The sequence below is a fragment of the Sarcophilus harrisii genome, chromosome 6 (genome assembly GCF_902635505.1).
Source record: "Sarcophilus harrisii chromosome 6, mSarHar1.11, whole genome shotgun sequence".
NCBI classification, from domain to species: domain Eukaryota; kingdom Metazoa; phylum Chordata; class Mammalia; order Dasyuromorphia; family Dasyuridae; genus Sarcophilus; species Sarcophilus harrisii.
In genome coordinates this window covers 205,892,664-205,914,482 of record NC_045431.1, presented here as the reverse complement: position 1 = coordinate 205,914,482, position 21,819 = coordinate 205,892,664, and the positions used below count along the sequence as shown (strand labels likewise).

The 21,819-nt window shown below is 35.1% G+C and overlaps 1 protein-coding gene across 8 annotated transcripts in view; it reads left to right on the top strand.

The window, feature by feature from the left end:
* BTBD10 (BTB domain containing 10) overlaps positions 1-21,819 on the top strand; it is a 79,477-nt gene that overhangs the window by 45,406 nt on the left and 12,252 nt on the right. For 4 of the 8 annotated variants that reach the window (XM_031941590.1, XM_031941595.1, XM_031941589.1 and 1 more), the window contains 3 exons: positions 11,876-12,072; positions 14,470-14,755; positions 19,013-19,115. In XM_031941590.1, the coding sequence (XP_031797450.1) occupies positions 11,876-12,072; positions 14,470-14,755; positions 19,013-19,115 (586 nt within the window). Of the gene's footprint in view, positions 1-985; positions 1,096-4,855; positions 4,925-11,875; positions 12,073-14,469; positions 14,756-19,012; positions 19,116-21,819 lie in introns of those variants that run through there. The other 4 variants (XM_031941594.1, XM_031941592.1, XM_031941593.1 and 1 more) reach the window with 3 other exon arrangements.

The following is a 21,819-nucleotide window of genomic DNA, read 5'->3' as shown; positions in this document are numbered from 1 at the left end:
TTTTAACTTTCTAGTTCTTGATAATTTCACTTGGCTGTTTTAGCTTCTCCACACCATCATATTGTAATGCCGGAGAAACTGAGCAAGATAGAGATTAGAGAGTATTTAATAGTTTATTAAACGGAGAGATATACTAGAACCAAATGGATCCATGGTTTGGTCCCAGGGCTGAATGTGAGACTATTGTCTTTAAGAATCCAACAAAAAATATGAGTTCTCAAAGACATATATATATATATGTGGCTCAGATGCAGGGTGTAGACTGAGGCAGGGGCGGAGTCAGGAATCTCATTCCTGAGAGCTGGAAGGGACTCTTGACTGGGTGGGGTAAGCCACTGGAGATGGGATGACATAATCAGGGGGAGGCACCCCGGACATGGGGAGAGGCATCTTGATAATAAAGTATCTGATATTACAGGGGTCCTCAAACTTTTTAAATAGGGGGCCAGTTCACTGTCCCTCAGACTGCTGGAGGGCCGGGCTATAGTAAAAACAAAAACTTTGTTTTGTGGGCCTTTAAATAAAGAAACTTCATAGCCCTGGGTGAGGGCGGATAATGGTCCTCAGCTGCCGCATCTGGCCCGCGGGACCGTAGTTTGAGGGCCCTTGTAATAGTTTGGGATGGGGAGAGGCATTCTGATATTCTAAAACATAGGATCTTTTATCCTTATAAAGTATTCTGATAAAGAGGGAGGGGAGGTTTTGAAGAACTGAGAAGCAGAGAAACCGAGGCAGGACTGAGTCAGGATAATTAGGGAAACTGAATCAGGACAATAAAAGAGAACTGTGGCATAACAATACCTCCCCCACCCTGCCTTTTACTTCTTCCCCTCCCCCCATGTTAAATAACTCAGGTTTTGATTGCCTTAGTTCTTTGGTCCCAGTCTCTCTCTCCCCCCTCTCTCCCCCCCTTTCCCCCTCTCTCTCCTCCTCCTGCCTCTTCCCCTCCCCCCGACCCCTCCCACTCCCTCCCGCCCCCACTCCTCTCTTCATTTCTCTACGGAAGTTACCTTTCAGTAGTAGAACAATACTACCTTACTGCTGTTCTAATATGAGCAAGCTTCTGCTTTTTGGTTTTCTATCACAGGAACGAAGGTAGTGCTACAAAAATGTTTTATTGTAAGTTGTTTGGGGGTTACCTTGTGCAACTATACTGTTGGGAGTGTAATTGTTGGAGGAAGTAAGTAGAATGCTGAGAAAGTACATTGGAGTAAAGGAATTACTGTCTTAAATGTTTGTTAAATTGTTACTTTGTTTGGATTCTTGGTGTTCTATAATACAGTGGAGACAGCTGATGCTGCTTTTGTTTAGAGCTTATGAGGGTCAGAAAAAATGTCTAGTTCTCTATCTTGTTAGTAATATGATATCCCTTTTTAATTCGTAGAAAAAGGAATAAAGTTTTTTTTTCTGTCATAAGTCCTTTGGGATTGTGATTAATTACTGAATTGATCAATTTTTAAGTCTCTCAAAGTTATTCATTTTTTTTATTGGATAGATTGTTTTCCTGGTTCTATTCACTTGACTCTGTATCAGTTCATATAGTTATTTCTGAAATTCTCTTTCATATTTTCTTATAGTAAAATATTTTTCAGTTAGTCATACATGATATTTTCCAACTGATGAGGTGAAGAAAATCAAATAGGAAAAATGTAAAGATAAGAATTTAGATTAAAAAAAACCCCAGCTATACAAATTTAATTTTAGGAAGATAGAACTTAATAGCAGTTTAAATAAAAAAAGACCATTTTAGATTTTTTTTTTAAGCTTGCTGTGGTTTACAGAAAAGCTAATGTGATCACAGCTAATTAGTGCTAATTAAAATGCATAACTATGATTATTATTACATTGAAAGTAATATATACTTGGATTTGATCAAGTTACATTTGGAACCATATTCACTTTGAGGTGCTACATTTAAAATTATTGTCTTCAAAAATTTGAAGTCTTTCAGTTAGAAAAAGTCAGACCTATTTTATGTACATATAAAAAGCAAAACTAGGTGGAAGGAGGAGTTACATATAGGAATAGTTATTTTTGGTTTAATGTAAAGAACTCTTAGAATTAGAGATGTCCAAAATTGGAAAGGACTGCTCTTATGAGGTCTTCATGGTTTTATCAGTATAATCTTTTCTTGAGCTCTTTATCTATTTCTTTTATCTGTCTTTTTTTGGTCTGTAGTGTATTTTAATGATCTTGTTTCTTTTTGTGCTTCTGTTGATCTTTGTCCAAATCCTTCACAGTCCTTTTCTTTCTGGTTCTGGATTTCCTTACATGATTATCTCTTTATAACTTGGTAGATAAAATAAGCATTTTCCTATCTCCCTTCCCTTTTAGCTCATTTTTTTAAAAGTATATTTTTAAGACTCTACATATACATATGGATAATTTTAGTCCTTAAAAAAAAATTGCAGTCACTTCCCAATAGATCATTATCCTTTTAACAGAGAACAGATGTTAAGCTACCATATTGACTATTTCTCCATTTTTGGCCAGGTTGCCACCAGACTTCTAATCTATTCTTGACTTCACTCATTCTCCATTACCAGATGTAATCATTTTCCAAGTCTTGTCATTTCTACTTCTTAATTTCCATTCATATGACCATACTTTAGTTCAATTCCTTATCATGTTTCTCCTGGACTATTGTTTTAGATGCCTAATTGATCTCCTATCTTCAAGTCTCTTCCCTTCTTCTGTATATTTTCCCCATAATTTTCTTAAAAGCACAAGTCTTGCCAAAGCTTAAAAAGCTTTATTGATACCTTATTGTTTCTTTCTTTCTTTCTTTCTTTCTTTTTTTTGGCTGAGGCAATTGGGGTTAAGTGATTTGCCCAGGGTCACACAGCTGGGAAGTGTTAAATGCCTGCGGCCAGATTTGAACTCGAGTTCTCCTGACTTCAAGGCTGGTGCTTTATCTACTTTTCCACCTAGCTGCTGCTTCCTTCCCTTCCTCTTTAAGACAGCAACCAATCTGACATATGGAAATATCTTTAAAAGGAATATTTAATCTATTTGTCATGTGTAAGAAAAATCAAACTATAAGGGGGAAAAACAAACATACAAAAGAAGTGAAAATACTATGCTTTGATTCAACAGTCTCTCTCTGGGTGCCATACATATGTTTTTAAATAAAATAAGTCGAAAGTAATCTTAGAGGAAACCCACTAGCAGTAGGGAATTGGGGTGACTGAAAGGGAAAGGTCTGTTAATAGGACTTGAATTGATCTTAAAGTAAGTCGGGAGGTAGGAGTGAGGAGGGAAAGTGGGACAGCCAATGAAAAGTCACAGAGTTGTTAACCAGTGCAAAGGGAACTGCAAGACCACCAATGTCTCTCTGGAAAATAGAATACCCACAATTGGGGAGAAACATGTTAAGAAGATTATCCAGTTAGGAAGAAAACAAGTTATGAAGAGCTTTAAAAGTCTGGAGAATTTTATTTATATTTGATTCTGAAGATAGTAGAACCACTGGAGTTAATTGAAGTGGGAAGTAAAGGAGACAGATGTCTTTATTAGATGAGTGTACAATGAACTATATTAAAATTATCAGCTTCACGCATAAAAAATGGGTTTATTGTTGAGGTGATTAAAAGTTGGCAGTAGAAGAAATTGCAAAAAATTATTTCTGCATTGCCTTTGCTACATTCATTCTTTTTCTCTTCTTTTGCCCTGACTTACCGGATGAGAAGTTCTTGTTTATCTAGGGTTTTTTGTTTGTTTTTAAGAACAGATAGATGCATTGGAGTTTTGGGTACTTTAAGAAGAAAACAACTTTTTCAAGTTGAGAGGCAGGGACACCAACCAGCAGCTATTGCCCACAGGGGGAAGGAGAAGGGGGCATACAGTAGAGATGTTGCAAAGGTAGAAATGATGAGATTTGCTAAGTGATTAAGTATGTGAGATGAATGTGAGTGAAAAATTGAGGGATATTGAAAGCTTAGGTAACTAGGGGAATAATAGCTCTCATTTCTGTAATGAGTAAGTTAATAAGGACTTGGGGCAAAGATGATCAGTTATGTTTGGGACAAGTTGAATTGAAATGCTTGTGGAATATCCAATTTAAGATGTCCAATAAGCATAAGCTTAGTTGATAGTAGATAGCACCAACTTGCCAAATACAAGTGATAAAGATGATAAAGGCTCTTTGTGTATACAAAAGGCTTACAGATTTAGTTGTAGAGATGGATTTGTAATTAAAAATGGGAATAATAACATTATATGGAAAATAAATACCAAATAAAATCATATTAGACAGTGGTGCTGCAGTTGTGAAAAAATCATTAGCTCTGACAACTGGTCTAGTTGGGAAAGATAAGTAGAGCAAGAGGTACAAAATCAGGTTATCAAGAGTTTTGTCCAGTGCTAGTAGGAATATAAATAAAAGAATAAACCAATGCAAGAGACCATTACTAATATAGAATTGACAGGCATTGATGATTCTTATGGTTTAAGCAATCAAAGACTTGCCCAAAACTTAGTATAGTTGCAAAATTCAGCCTGATTTAATGTTCTTTATTGAATTAATGGAATTGTTAGCATCTAACAGTCTGTAAAACCAGTACTTTCTCCTGTAAAAAAAGACTTTTTCAGTCAATGATCAAAATAAAATTGCAAATATTTTCTCTACTACTAGGTTGCACCTTATAGAGTTGAAACTGGTCTTCACATTGAAGTGCTCACTAGTGCCAAAATAAGAGAAGAATTTGTGAGCTGTCCCAGAACAAGCTACTTCAACAATTTCCTTAATTGTTATAGAAAGGGATTCCAAGAAGTTATAAACCTAGGATTTTGTATCCTTTTTTTTTTTTTTTTTTTTTTAAATGAGAGACACTGATATTTGCTGTCATTTTTATAGGTTTGAGTTTGCAAGGCTGGCATGGGAGAAGATTTTTATATCCTCCTGAGTTCCTTATCAGCAATTAGGGTAAGCTGCCAATAAGTGAAGAGTTCTGCTTTGATCTGAAAAGTTAGTTTTTGCAGAACTATAGTTTACTGAAATAGATTCATTATTCTCATTTACTTACCTCACAATATTGTTTTTGAGTTTCAAATGAAATGCTGTATAGAGGGTTTGATATCTCTATTTATATTTATATCGAGAGAGAGACAGAGACCGACATGCAGGAACCTCAAAGCACTATATAGAGGTTAACTATTAGGACTTTTTTCAAAACTAGTTCTCTGAGACTTCCATCAGTACACATCTCTCTATGCCTTTTCATTCTGTGCAGTTCTTGCCTGGTTTCTCCCACAAATTTTCCATAGGGGATCTATCTGTTTGGTAGAAGCAGTCCTCTGTATCTTTTTATATTTTATATTTACTACTATATAGTATGGAGACTTCCATCTGTTTCCTTTTTCAACATGATTGGCCTGCCTCCTTTTTTGATCCAACATTACCATTTAATACTATGTTTGCCTTTATTGAGCTACATCCCAATGAACATGCTTGGCACTTGTTTATATTGGACTGAATTTAGTTAGCAGTGTTTACAGTTTTACCTTATGCATTAAATGATCACCTTCACACACAGAAAATGGGTCCTTTCTTAATAACAATAATAATGGCTCTCACTTATTCAGTGTTTAAGGTTTGCGAATCACAAATATCTCATTTGATCTTACTATTTAGGGTATTAAAATCTGGCAACTCAGAGAATTGTAGAAATTATGCCTGCATTGATTTTGCTTTTTAATTATCCCTTCATTTGCTAAATCTTGAGTAAATGGACCCTCAAGTCTTTTTTTTTTTTTTTTTTTTTTTAATGTAGATACACAGGGCCTTTTGGTAGTTAGATATGAGAAAAATTGCTATTTCAAATGAAAATACTAAGTGCCAACTCTCCTCTAGAACTCAAAACACCTGAGTAAGTTAAACCAATAGTTTTGTTTTTGTGGGGAGGGAGAGGGGAAGGAAGGCAGTCTACTTTTATAAGAGATAGATTGCAAATGATTAAACAGATATCAGATATTCCAAAAAAGGAAACTCTGGGATGTGTGTATATATACTTAATTCAATTTCTTATACTTTATACATCAACATCATAGTTCATATAATAGTAAAAAATACCCTAAAGCATTTTTAAAAATCGAAATGACTTCTGAATCATTAAGCTTATGTAGTCAATATAATTTCAGTAATGACTATAATTAAGTGCTTTTTAAGGAATTGCTTATATACTGTCATATGTATACGAATATTTCAAAAAACTATGAATTCATTGGTCTGTGTACTCCCCTATGTACTCTGTTCTTTCCTGATTCAATTTTAAACTCTTCTATGACTTAGTATATTGTCTTTGAGAATTCCTGCAAGTAAAAAATTCATCATCTTACTTTCTGGTGAAGAAGCTTCCCAGAGATCCAGGCTGTTTCTCAGATGATAGGCATTTAAGTGAGTGGTATTTGAAGCCTTTCTACCTTGGCACAGGGTCTTCTAGAATTTGTACTCTGTTAGCATAATCTTCAAGACCCAGTGTTGTTTCCATTTTATGATGAGGCACTATAATATTCATTATAGTAAATTGTTGGAATCTTTACAAAGTGTTAAGCCATTGGAGTTGATTTAATCTTAGAGTTATTTTGGTCCAGAACTTGAACTAGGTACTAAGTACAACTGATGGAAACAATGCTTGTGTTCACACCTTTAGAGAGCTCATAAGTATCTAAGAACTCAATGGAGTTCGCATGTTGGGAGATTTCAGAGAGCATGCTGGGAGATATCCCACAATCCCGCTCTCAGAGAAGTAGCATAAATACAGTTCCAGTGAGCGACTCAAAAGAATTTTCCTGGAATATCGATGGGGCTCCGAGACAGAACACTCTAGAAGAAGAAAAGCCTACAAGCCCTATCTTCGAGGCAAGAGAGATCCATCGTATCTTCTACCTTGGTGCTGGCTGGAGGCTGAAGAAAGCAGAGGCAGAAACCAAGGACAAAGCTGCAAGATCTCTTGGAGCCAGGCAGAGAGATAGGCCTCTGGGCTAACCAGGTTACATTTTAGGACACAATAAAAGTTCGGATCTTTTATCAGCTGGCTGCGATTTTAGGGTAATTATTGATTGTAACTGAGACTAAGGCTGCCTCCAGAAAAACCTTCACAGTAAATGGAGGCAGAGAATAGAATATATAGTAGATCACTGGACAGAAGTCAGGAAATCCTCTCTTCTGAGTCTTAGTTTCCCAAAAGTGGGGATAAAATTTGTAGAACTTAATTGATAGGTTGTTGTGAAGATCAAATGAGATATGGAATGCAGGTGCTTTGCTAATTTTCAGGTATCATCCTTCCAACTTAACTTTGACTAAGTTAACTTTTCTGAGCTGTATTATCTTCATTTGTTAAGTTGAAGGGATTGATTTTGAAGGTGGTCTAGTCAAATACCCCATGCTTTCATAGGCAACTTTATTAGATCTTAACATAAACTACACTTCCGGGTATAGATATATACTTACATAATTGCAGTATATATTGGTTATGTATCTATATTTACATATTTATTTTATGTTCATTTAATCTCTAGAAGATATTTGCAGGCCAAGTGCACTTTTGCTTCTACACATCTGCAAATACTAGTTCTCTACTTCCTATTTCAATATTCATCCATTCTGATCTTGCTTAGGTTTAATTCTGTGAAGCTTTTTAGTCTATAGTGATCTCAAGCTATTTTTCTATTCTTTTGGGGAAAAAAAGCCTTATTGATGTTTTTGTATTATAATCCTTTGATAGTGATGTAATTCACTTTTAAATAATGATTTTTAATGCAGCAGAAACGTATCAAAAAATCACTAACCATTAAGTACTTTGGTGTCCTAAGGAAGAGGGAAGTGGGGAATGGGGGATAATAAAAATAAAAGTGAAAGAATCTCTGCTCCCAAGGAACTTAAATTCCAATGAGTGAAAGCATGAAAACATGAGTCAATGCAAACACATACACATATGTATAGATTGTGCAACATGAGTATAAGTTTTATTTTTGGAAGAGGTTCTTTAGTAGTTGGTGGAACCTGGAAAGAAGACCTGAAGAAGGTAGTTTTTAAACTGAGTCTTGAAAGAAATAAGAAGCATAGAAATAGCGACATGCAATGTGGTATATGCAGAAAACTGAGGAGGCTTTTATGACTGGATTGCCGAGTGTGAAGGGTGTGCAAAGGGAGAAGACTGCAAAATTGTGAAGACTTTTAAATTAAATACCAGGCAAAAGAAGTTAGATATGATCCTTTAGACAGTAAGTGACCACCAGAGTTTTTTTTTAAGTAAAGAAGTGATGATAGAAAAATCGTGCTCTGTTGGGACCTTGTCTTTCTCTTGGTGATCTTATCAATTACAAGGATTCATTTATCTCTGCTTAATGACTGCCAGATGTATATATGTCTTCTGAGATTTGGCTGAACTCCAGTCTCTCTCTTCATCAACTGGACTGTTTGATATCTCCAACTTCAAGACCTATAGAAGGGTATATTTAACATTTGATTCCAGAGAAAACAAAGCAAACAAAAAACTTGACATAGTTTTAAGTGTAATATTAATTTTTAATGTTTTCCCCCATTGCTTTATTAAATCTAGACAATCAACAAAATATATCAAGTCCTGATTATAGTTCTGCTATAAATGCACATGCTGAAAATTGGATGTTAAATTTCCAATGTGTGCTGCTTATAGCATATTCCTGCTTAAAACACAGTTTAATCTGAGCACATCAAAGCAGACCTCTGACTTCCTTCTCATAACCATTCCAACCATTCCTCCTCTGAATTTCCTCTTTTCTGTTGAGGAAGCTAGCAACTTTATAGCTATATAAGGATCGCAGACTTTGGAATTATCTATGATCTTTCTTCTTTATCTCTCCTTATATCTTGTCAGTTTGCAAAGTCCTGTCAATTATACCTTCATGTTCTTTCTTTTCTCACATGTCACCATCTTAGATCAGATTCTTCACTTTCTTATTATATGCATTATTGCACTACCTTTTTAAGTGGACTAAGTGTCTAGTCTCCTTTGTTAATTCATCTTCCATATACTTGCTCAAGTAGTCTTTTTAAAAGACAAATTTAAATATATCATTCTCTTACTCAAAACCTAAGAGTAGAGAACTTAATGCCCTCACATTTAAAGTCCTTTCCTCATAGGTTTAGTCAGGCGTATTGCCTGGTATATATTCCAGGTTTATTTTTTTATTAGTCCCTTTAATGCACTTTAATCTGTCCCACAGATTGTTGCCTGTCATCTTTCCAACTCTTAAAACTGCCCTGAACAGACAGATTCCAGTGTCATGAATAACCTCTTTCCTCACCTCTACCTTCAGCACCTCTAGCTTTCTTCAAAGCTCAGGCCACATGCCATCTCCTTAAGTCACTTAATCCCAATAATCTTCCTCCTAAAAGCCATCTACAGAAGAAAAAAATCTATTATATTATTGAAGTAGCTTCCAAATTGATTCATGGGTGCTCAGTATTTCCCACTTTTCCAAGCTCTTTTATACACCATTGCCAGATTTTACAACCAATCACTTTACTCTTCAGTGCCTGTCCTTTGCATAACAAATGAAGTTCAGATTCTTGAACAGGATATCCAAAAACCTTTTGATCTATTGTATTTGTAGAATCATATATTTAAAGCTAGAAAGGAACCGGGAGACCACTTGGTCTGCTCCACCCATCCACCCTTATTTTATTAGATGACAGGTCAGTTGACTTGCCTAATAATTACTTTGTTGGTACTGTGAAAGAAAAAATTTGAACCCAGGTCTTCTTTCACCAGGTGTATCACTTTTGCCGTTATTACTCACCTTTTCCCCAAATGCATACTAAATTTCCCTTCCTTTGTTTGCGGTTTTGATTTTGGGATGCCTCATTTTTCCTCAAATTTTTGAATGCTACCCATTTTCCATGGCCTAGCAGAAATGCCAGTTCTTCCATTTCTGATTGACCCCTGTATTTCCTTCATGAACTAGAATTGATTTTTACTTTGAGCTACCAACTGAACCTTGTTAACTTTTACACATTTGCTTTTTTATACTATGTAGTAGTTTATGTACAATGGTTAATAACTACTAGATTTTATCTTCATGAGAACAAGTATTAATTCTTAGGTGTCTTTATGGCTCTTTGAACATCTTAGCACCATATTTTTGATTTACTAAATACTCAGACATTTGATAAATGAAATACATCAGGCAGGTATTTTTTAAAATAGCTTATTATTTTCAAAATACATGCAAAGGTAGTTTTCAGCGTTCACCTTTGTAAAACCTTAACGTTCCAAATTTTTCTCCCTCCTTTCCTTCCATCCTCTTCCCTAGACAGCAAGTATTCCAATATAGGTTAAACATATGCACATCTTCTATACATATTTCCACATTTATGAATCTGCTCAAGAAAAATCAAATCACAAATGGGGGGAAATTAGAGGGGGAAAAAAAGCAAATAATAACAAAAAAGGTGAAAATACTATGGTGTGATCCACAGTCAGTCCCCATAGTCCTCTTTCTGGATACAGTGGCTCTCTCCATCACAAGTATATTGAAATTGGCTTGAATCACCTCATTGTTGAAAAGACCCACGTCCATCAGAGTTGATCATCACATAATCTTGCTGTTGGTGTGTACAGTGTTCTCTTGGTTCTACTCATTCCACTTAGTATCAATTCGTGTAAGGCTCTCCAGACCTTTCTGAAGCCATCCTGCTGATTGTTTTTTATAGAACAACAATATTCCATTATATGCACATTCCATAACTTAATTCAGTCACACAACTGATGGGCATTCATTCAGTTTCCAGTTTCTTGCACTACAAAAAGGACTGCTAAACATGTTTGGACATGTGAGTCCTTTTCTCTCTCTTTTTTTATGATTTCTTTGGGATATAGACTTGGCAAAGAGATCAAAAGGTATGCACAGTTTGATAGTCCTTTGGGCATATCCTCCAGAATGGTTGGATCAACAATGTATCAGTGTTTCAGTTTTCCCATATTCCCTTCAACACTTATTATTGTAATGTTCTCTCTAAAATGTAATGTTCTCTGATTCGGTTTCCTTGGGGTCTCTGGGAGCAGCCTTCCTTTCAGAAGTTCAGTAATCACCACAAGTGCATCCAGGGATTAAAGTTCAAATCCTTTATTGTCTCTTTCCAAGTCTTGTCTCCTTTCCTGGAGCCCTGTTAGCTTTCTTATAGTCCATATCCTTTCTTATCTCCTTCCCGGGGCTGGGCAGCTTCCTGGAGAGCCTTTCAGTCTGGCCTTGGTCTTAGTGGAGAAGCATGGGAGTCCAAGCCAGCCACTAGGAAGAGTGAAGATTGAATTGAATTTCTCCCTTTGGTTCTGAGAACTTAAGCTCCTGCTGCCAGTCCTTTGCCTTCTCTCCGAATTCTTTGAATCTCCCTGGCTGAGGTTTCTAGCTTATATGCTCTACCCTGAGTATAAACCAGTCATTGTATCACTAAGAAACCATTATTTGTTGTAGGATTAAATCAGTGCTAAACTAGATTCAATCATTGTCTCTTCAATTCCGCTTAGTACCTTGTAAGCATCCTTTGTTTCAAGTTCAGAGTTCTGGCCCATAACAATCATTATCTTTTCCTATCATCTTAGCTGTTCTGAGAGATGTATAGTAATATCTCAGAGTTGTCTTAATTTACATTTCTCTAATGAATAGTGATTTAGAACATTTTTAATTTCAAAGGTTGGACTAGATAAGTGATCTCCAAGGTCTGTTTTATAATATAAAGAATCTGAGTTTCAAAATTACCTTTTTCAGCTTTGAATATATTTGGTTCATAAGTCTATATGCCTTTGTTTTTTTAAATTTTCTTTAAAAATTTTAAAATAATTTTTAACCTTTTAATATGTGAATAATCTTTTTTTTTTTTTTTTTTTTTTTTAAGTACCCCATCTCGTGTTGCTAAAGGAGGAGTGGACCACACCAAAATGAGCTTACATGGTGCTAGTGGTGGACATGAGAGATCCAGAGATAGACGAAGGTCAAGCGACAGATCCCGTGACTCATCCCATGAGAGAGCAGAATCGCAACTTACTCCATGTATTAGAAATGTTACTTCTCCCACTCGACAGCATCACATTGGTATATCAGAATAATATTCTCTCATTCTTAAAAAAACAGACTTTTGATTTAGCTTTTCCATTTATAGTAATGTGGTTGAATTATTGTCTTAAATTGTATTATACCTGATATTTGAGTGAGAAATCCATACATTTCTTTGTTACATTCTATCATATCTGTTTTTGCTTAGCCTGGAAGGTTGCTGTTTCTAGGAAAAGGCAACTTTAGTAAGCTCAATGTATGTAAAGTATCCTCATATTCTGGAACTCTAGACACTAATGATAATGGGATTTTTAAAAATGTCTTTTAGTCTGGCTCTTAACTTCATGGATTTGAAAATATTGTAAAGTAAGTTTTATTCTCAAATTTAAAGCAATAACATGTTTTTCCAGAATTGTCTAGGAAGAGCTGTAGTGGCTTTGTAGTTGATCATTAAGAATATTTTCTAATCAAGAATTACTTTTTTGGATTTGGAGCAATTGTAGTACTTAAGTTAAAAACAATAAAGCTAGTATGTGATGATCTGATTTCCAAACTAGCAAAAATCCATATTCGTTAATGTGCCTTATTTCTTATGTCTATTCTGTTGTTGGGATCACAAAGTGTCAATTTCCCAGACAAATATAAAATAATTCAAAAGCTTTGGTGGATTATCTTTAATCTCAATAATTTATATTTATATTTTCCTAGTGGGGAAAAGGGGGGGGGAACTGCTTTTGAAGCAGAGGTCTGGAGAGGGAAAGGAAAGATTGGTGTGTATTAACATCTCCCACTTAATGGATTGCAGTTTTAAAAATTATGTATGGCACCAAAAAACAAAGCAAAGGTGACAGTGTTAGGCCTCAGCTTTTAAAAGATTTGAGAACTGACAGTAATTTGTGTATATTGCTTGTCTTAAATACAAATTATGAACAGGGAAGAGTAAGATGAGGACAATTAGCTGGTGAACTTTTCAACAATGAAATGATTCAGACCAATTCCAATAGACTTGTGTGAGAGAGACTGTGGGGACTGAATGTGGATCACAATATAGTATTTTCACTTTTTTTTTTTTTCTTTCTTTCTCATTTTTTCCCCATTTTATCTGATTTTATGTGGCATCATAAATGTGGAAATATTTACAGAAAAACATATTTTGTAGATATTTAACCTATATTGGACTCTTTTCTTTCTAGAGGAAGGCAATGAGAGGAAGGGAGAGAAATTTGTAACACAAGGTTTTGTAAGGGTTAATGTTGAAAATTGTTTTTGCATATATTTTGAAAATAAAAGGCTTTTTTCTTTTTTAAAGAAATCTGGCAGTCAAGAGTATTTTCTAGTGTTAGAAAATTATATTGGGATCTCTCAAATCTAATTATAAAGATATAACCTCTTTAATCGGTAAAAAAAAATCAGTGACAATTTTAATAAGTGTTCTTTTTAAATGCAAAATTGATCCGATTGTGTTTTAAATGTGAAAGTGATCAGATTTTTAAAAAATTTCTAGTCACTATGCTTTTAAATTTCTTAAAAATCTTGATTTAATATATATGCCAAATATCTAAACCAAATCTTCAGATTTAATAAGTTTGTTTTACCTCTTCAGATGTGAAGTGATTAAACATTATTCGCAGAAACTGGCAGCATTGCTTTCTATGAAAAATTCAGAAAGATATGGCATTATACTATCTATAAGCCAGTGGATTTGGCAATCACTTTAGTAAATGTTTGATGCCCTAGTGTCCTTAGTGGGTTACTAAATCTTCCTTTTATGAAAAGTTCCTGCTTGATGTAATGTCAGAATTAATAATTCAAGCATTCTGCCTTTTTTTGTTTTGTGTTTTTTTTTTTTTTTTTAAAATTAAGGCACTTGGGGTTAAGTGACTTGCCCAGGGTCACACAGTAGGAAGTGTTAAGTGTCTAGGATCATATTTGAACTCAGGTCCTCCTGACTTCAAAGGTGGTACTCTATCTACCATGCCACTCAGCTGCCCCCAGAAGTTTGTCTTTAGGATATAGCACAGTTAAAATTGATGCTCTTAATAGAATTATCATTGAATTTTCAGTGTTTGTATTTGCTTGCTATATGAAAACATGCTGTTCTTTCTACTATTACTCTGGTTTAATTAGTCTCTGAGGACCATATATCTTTGACTTTGTCTAACCATTCAATTCATTTTGACATTTTATCCTGGAGAAGTAACAAGTTAACATTTTGCATCGGTCTTATCAGAAAAGGTAAGCAAGAATTAATAGAAGCTGATATGCAATGAAAAAAAATTGTGATCTGAAAAAATCAGTGTGTCCCTTGAGTAATTTGAGCTATAATCAGATTACTAGATATCAAGATTTCTATACTTTTAAAAATTCTGAAAATGCAAAAAGATATCTTTCTTTGTATGTATGTATAAAATTGTATATATGTTTTTTCTATTGCAGACCGAGAAAAAGATCATAGTTCTTCCCGCCCAAGCAGTCCTCGTCTTCAAAAAGCATCCCCCAATGGTTCCAGTAGCAGTGTTGGAAACAACAGCAGAAACAGTAGTCAGTCAAGTTCAGATGGTGGTTGTAAGACTTCTGGGGAAATGATATTTGTGTACGAGAATGCAAAGGAGGGAGCTCGAAGTATAAGAACATCAGAGCGAGTAACACTAATTGTGGATAATACTAGATTTGTTGTAGATCCATCTATTTTTACTGCACAGCCAAATACAATGTTGGGCAGGTTGGTATTAATAATAGTCTAATTATAAAATAAGTGGTTATTTGAAACTACAGTGAGACTTGTGTTAGTGAAGAACATGTGTTTCAATGTTATACTTCACATTTAGAAACTTTATTGCCAGAAGCTTGCAATAGTATATGAGTGTTATAGAATGTAAATTCTTGTCCTATGAGATAGGACTTCTTTTTTCCCTTTGGTCTAACCCTTCCCTGGACCATCGGAAGCCCACAGATTGCACCCAAATATAGTCGATTTTGTATCCAGTCTTAAACATTAAAATTTCTTCCATTTTTTTTATCTATGCCCAGGTTAACTCTTCAAGAAGTTTTTGTCCCACAGGATTTGTTAATTAGCATATTCATATATCTGAGAAAATATATTCTTGTATTTGAGACTTTGAAAAGGTTACCAAAATTTATTTCCTTTTATTTTCTTTTTCCCCAAAAATCAATAATTAAGTGTCCTATGATCTTAGATTGGAAGGGACTTTGGACGGTCTTTACCTTTGGTAGGAATCTCTTGTTATCCAGCACCTGCTTAAACATTTAAAGTGATTTAAAGTGACAGGTGTCCTCTTTAATGTAGCCCATTCATTTCTTTGACAACTTAAACTTACTAGAACTTCTTTGAGCCCAAATGTTCCTCTCTATAACTTTATTTTGGGGGCAGCTGGGTGGCATAGTGGATAGAGCACTGGACCTTGATTAAGGAAGATCTGAGATCAAAACTGGCCTCAGAGATTTCTAGCTGTGTGACCCTGGACAAGTCAATTCACCCTGTTTGCCTCAGTTTCATCTATAAAATGAGTTAAAGAAGGAAATGGCAAACCACTCTAGTATCCTTGCCAAGAAAACCCCAAATGGGATCATAGAAAGTCACACATTGAAATGACTGACCAACAACAAATAACCCATCCTTAAGCAGTAACAGAATTTTAAAACGTAATCATGTGGAAGATTTTATTAAATGCTTTCATTTGGATGGCAGGTTTTAGCCTAGTTTTCCCTAGCATAGGGATTCTTAACCTAGGACGTATATATCCCCAAGGAGTTTGTGAATAAAATTTAAAGACATCTTTGAACTTGGATGGGTCAAAAAAAAAAAAAAATCACACCTTTATTTTCACTGAGTTCTAATGGAAACTTAGCATTTCCTTCACTTAGAAATTTTATTCTTATTTTTACCTTCTGAATCCAATTCTCCCTGTGCAACAAGAGAACTGTTTGGTTCTGCACACATATATTGTATCTAGGATATACTGTGACATATTCAACATATACAGGACTGCTTGCCATCTAGGGGAGGGGGTGGGGGGAGAGAGGGGAAAAATTGGAACAGGGTTGCAAGGGATAATGTAAAAAAATTACCCTGGCATGGGTTCTGTCAATAAAAAGTTATAATAATAATAATAAAAGAAATTTTATTCTGGGAAGAATTTTATAGATTTTGCCAGTGTACCAAATGGGCAAGGAAAAAAATTAAGAACTCATGTCCCTTATATGTTTTATTACCACAAGCCTACCAGATTTTCCCCCTCCTCTACCTATTTTTTCTTAATAATTTTGAAGCAATTAACATAAAGCTTAATAGCAAGCATTCCATAATTATGAACATTTGATAAATGTCAAAGGAAGAGAGCCTGTTCAAATTTTGAAATATATTAACCTTGCCTTCTTGATCTCACAGAACCTTAGGGTTTAAGGAGACTTCATAGGGTATTCTAGTTCAACTTAACACCCAAAGTGAAATGCCCTGTGTATTAGTATGTCAGATAAGTAGTCATCCTATGCTTACTTGATGTGTAGATAACAACCCATCCAATTTTGAGGGGCAGGTAGGAGAGCTTGTGTATCTTTCATTAAGAATGATTATCAGTTCAACACTTTCCTTGTCTACCTCAGATACTTGACTTTAGCTGTGTGACATTGAGCAAGTCAGTCACTTAACCTCTCATAGTCTGTTGTCCATTTGTAAAATGAGAATAATAGCAACTCTTTCAAAAAGTTGTGGTATAGGGGCAGCTAGGTGGCACAGTAGGTAGAGCACCAGCCTTGGAAGTCAGGAGGATCTGAGTTCAAATTTGGCCTCAGACATTTAACACTTCCTGGCTGTGTGACCCTGGGCAAGTCACTTAACCCCAACTGCCTGGGGGTGGGGGGGAATGTTGTGGTATAGGGATCAAATGAGACAATATATTTAAAGCATTTTGCAAAGTTTAAAGCATTATATAAATGTTATTATATTATACCTATTATCTGTCCCTCAAAGGATATGTCTAACTTCACTATTCCGAAATTTTAGATCTATATCCTGCTTTTTTCATGATAGTATATATTTAGGAGAGGTCACTAGGCAGGAACTGAAATATTAAGTTTAGTTTTGATTACTACTATTATGCTAACCTTATTGTAGATATAATATATCCAGCATTAAAACTAAGCAACCGTCAAGCATGTTGTTAAACAAATAGTTTATGAGGTCAAAATCTCATTGGTTCCTATATGAAAATAGTGTTGAGGGATGTGGTAAGGAGGTATATGTAGGGGAGGAAATGTCAGTATGGGACAGGCCATGTTTGCCTGTGTGCAAATGGTTTGTAATATATTTGAATGTTTTGTTTCTTTTTGGGACTTGTTACTGTTTTAGATAATGAGATGAAACAAATAGTACCCAAGATATTCTAAAGGGCAAAAGTAGTGTTGGTTGGGGAGCTGGGGGAATACATGGCAGAAATTTACTTATTTTCTAAGAAATACATGAAAAAAAGTGTTTTGAGGAAATAAGACTTATTAATGCTATTTGTGCTTCTCTAAATTTTAGAAAGGATAAAAAAACCAATATTTGAAATTGTATTTAAAATTGTAATTCTGCATTTTAATTTAAAGTGCTTGTGAAATTTGTTAAAAATCTCCAAATCGATCTAAGTATATTAGCTTGCCTTTTTTTGTCCAGTTCAAGTATTTAAGAACTGTGTGACATTTAATTCTTGAAAGAAAGTTTTTAAAAAAAATAAATGAAGGCATAGTTTCATTTAAAAGGACTACAGTATATCATTGTGAGTGGAAATTAATATTCATGGGATCTGTAAAAAGTATTTGGTTTACTTTTGGAAACTTTTGAATAAAAAGGCTTTGTTCTGTATGGGTTTCACTTGTAACAGTAAATGTAGAAACTGTCCGTTGGAATTTTTGGATGCTTGGCCATATTTACTTTTAACATGCATTACATTTAGAACTATAACTTTCTTATAATAAATATCAGACCTTTTAATTTGCTATGAGAATACCATTTTAAATTTCTAGACATAGCATTTTGTGCATGCAGTATCTGTTCACTTATGTGTGTGCAAGACATTTAGATAAAAAGATGAACATTTTTAAAAGGCTATCTTTAGTAGTACAAAAGTAACTGATATGTATTTTGCAAAAATTTAATCCTTCCATATTTTATGCTTCTGTTTTAAAATTTTTTTGTAATGAAATCAATACTATAATATTTGGGATATTGATTTAAATATCCTTATCTTTTACCTTTTCCTTGTTCTGTCTAATTGTTCCTTCTTCATTTCTATCTAAATGACCTATTTTTATATATTATTAAAAGATTATTATGAAAAACACAATTTTATCTCATCAATTCCCTGAGCTCTCTGGCATTATATATATGTGGTCTTTTGCTATTTATTCTCTCGTTATGATAAGGCTAGAGACTTTAAAGGAAAAATATAGGAGTGGTTTTGGTTTTTTTTTTTTTTTTTTTTTTTTTTTTTTTGATTGACCCCTTAGCCAACACCACTCTTTTACTACTCCTTCCCATTTTTACAAAGTTTTAATGGATAAATTGTAACCTGTATTTTGGGAGAGGATTCCCAAATTGATGAAATCGTAGCTTTAGGATTAAAAAAAAAACAAAACACAAATCATTTTTCTTCCTCCCAACTTTGATCTAATAGTTATTTTTCTGTGACACTTGGAAAGAAATTCTTGAACATGTATATTGCATAATTTTCATTGCTATTCTAGATGAGGTTACTATGATTCATACTGCTACTGTTCTTTACTAATTCTTTACCATTAGGATAGAACTACACTGAATTATTCTTAAGAGCTCTTTCACTTCCATTTTGTCAGAATATATTTCTCCAGAAATTTCTGAAGTTAGTGTAATGATAGTTGCATTTTACCTTGATGATGAATCATTTTAACTTAAAAATTTTTTTATCACACTTTTTGATTTGTCTCATTTTTTATATGATAGGATGTTTGGATCTGGAAGAGAACACAACTTCACACGTCCTAATGAGAAAGGAGAGTATGAAGTAGCTGAGGGAATTGGTTCTACTGTATTTCGAGCTATTTTGGTGAGTTTTACGTATTTTCAGGAGTATGGAGTAAGGTGCATACTATAGATACAGCTAGATGTTGCATTCTGTTTGGGTACCATTTTGATGATAATGAGGTGTGGGGGTATAGAAATGCTGAACTTCCAAAACATTGAGGTTTCATGCTCACCTCATATGGTCCACCAAATATTAGTGGGCGAGGATTGGACCCCCAAAATATAGTGGGATTTTGGGACAGTGTCGTGTTGTGCCTCTCTAAAGAATTTGTAGGCTTAGACCATCTTCAAATCAACAGGCAGAGATTTTATTATGCTATTTGATTCAGACCTAAGTTCTGAAAGAAAATTTTATCCATTAGTAAAGGGAAATATTTAGCTAAATTCCGTACTGGAATCTGCCATTAACACAGATGTAGACCATAGCAAGGAGGGAAGATGCTGTTGAGGCAGGCTAAGTTTCTAGAGAACTTGTCATAAGGCAGATAGTTCCTGATGAACACGCAAAGAAATAGGGTATAGAGTTGGGTTTTTAAAATAGGTAAAGTAGGGGCAGCTGAGTGGCGCAATGGATAGAGCACCAGTCCTGAAGTCAGGAAGATCCGAGTTCAGATTTGATCTCTTAACTCTTCCTAGCTGTGTGACCCTGCACAAATCACTTAACCCCATTTGCCTCAGGGGAAAAAATTAGGTAAAGTACCTTGGGGTTTGAAATCATGTTCTGATTAACTTGGTCTTTAGATTGAATAGAGTAACTGTGGGGTCATGATGATTTTGTCAATTTGCAGAATTAAAGTAAAAGTCCAGTTAAGACAACAAAAGATCTAATGAAGAAGAAAAAGACCACTTAAGGACCTGGATAATCCTGTCAGTGCCCTTCTCTACTTGCCTTTGAGAGTAGTTTGGGTTGTAAAATTCAGACCCTTTCCTCTTAGTGCCACTTAGTATGGCCTAAGAAGCTATCAAGACTTGGGATCTTTTTGTTGTGGTTGTATTTTATCTCATCACTTCTCCTCTCAAACACATGGCCCCAAAATCTTTTGGGGTGTGGGACAGAAGTCTCATCTTTCAACATGCTTTCTGTTGATTAGATATAGAGTTGTCTTAGTCTTATAGCTTTTACTCCAAGGGATGAATTTGAGGGCGCCCTGAAGCAGGTTGATGTGCAGTGTTCAGTGAGTGCTGAGTCTCAGGATCAGATATAAAACAATATTCAGTATTGACCATTATTTGAAGGTGAATTAGCTGAAACTTGAAGTAAACACCTTATAAAGAGTGTTAGAGACTTTTGTCAAGGCATGTTTATGAGTCTTTTAGGTTGTGTTTCTTTTGAATGGACAAAATAAATGGCTGTCCTATACTTGATCTACATCGTATATTGAGTACCTTATTTCTTCCTCCAGTTTGAGGGAGACTAAACACTTAACAAAACCTATACTTTTCACTTGTGCTCCAGGGGAAGGGTGTAAAGCAGAAGAACTAAAGTTGAGGGGGGAAAACCCTATCCCATTACGAGCCAGTCTTCACAAGACTGAACTCAGTCCATATTCATGAGCCCAGAGCTGAGAAGTTCTCCCTTAATAAAGAGAGAAAAGAATTTTACAGGGTGAAATTAAAGAAAGCATGAATTCAGGGGTTGTGGAATTGGGGGGGTGGGGGAGGGTTAATGTAAAGGCAAAAACGATCACCTAGCATTTACTGAGTACTTGCTTTGTAAAGAAAGGAACTTTGCTAAATAAGCAGTTGGGATAAAAAGTTAAAACAGACTGATCTTAAGAATCTTATATTCTAATGGGAGAGACAAAATACTAAGAGCTTTGTAAGTAAATGATGTATGCCTAGTAAATGGGAAGTAATCTCAGCAGGCCCCAGTAGTAAAGGAGACCAGAAAAGGCTTCTTGCAGAAAGTAGGGATTTGAGAACCACCTCAGTAGAATAGGCTAAAGAGGGTATCTACCCCAAATGGTGGAATGGACAGATGAGAAGTTAATTCTGACCTCCATGAAGGGCTGAAGCAGACACTGTGGAGTGCTTAGAGCTAATCACTTCTGAGAGATACCAAGACCTTCCACTGCATCCTGGTTGTTTTGCTTTTGGACTAAAGTGACTCTGGAAGAGAAAATGAGACTGATGACTTTGTGCAACTCTGCCTCGCTTAATTTCAGTTCCCAGTCACTCTGTGAAGTCACCAGTTCTTTATGAGAATGAAGGACAAATGCCAACAAGGAAACTGCTGACCTTTTCCTTTTATATTAACTCTTCTAACTGAATTCTCTGACAGTGTCTTTCCTGCTTTTCTCATATGTGTAACCACTTTTATTCTGGACTGGCTCAATTTATTCTACCTTCCTCCTTAGTGTTGGTAATGCAGAAAGCTCTGTCCACACCTTTTTCTAGCTTTGCTCTCTCCTTTGATGACATCCAAAACAGCCAGGATTCTTTATTTATGCAAATAATTCCTGAGTCTTTATTGCTAAAAAATTATTACTACTCAAAGCTCCAGTCCCACATCTTCTTGTTGTCAGCTCGACATAATTTACCTGCATGTCCCACTAGTAACACAGACTTAATATTTCCAAAATTGACTCGTTATCCTCTCTTTTCTACTTTCTTCCTTGCCATTTCCTTATTTCTGTTAGTTTCTTTCCAGCCACAAGGTTCATTTTTGATCTGTGTCTATTAGGCTATCTCAAGTGTTGTTTATTCTATAATAGTGCTCATATGTT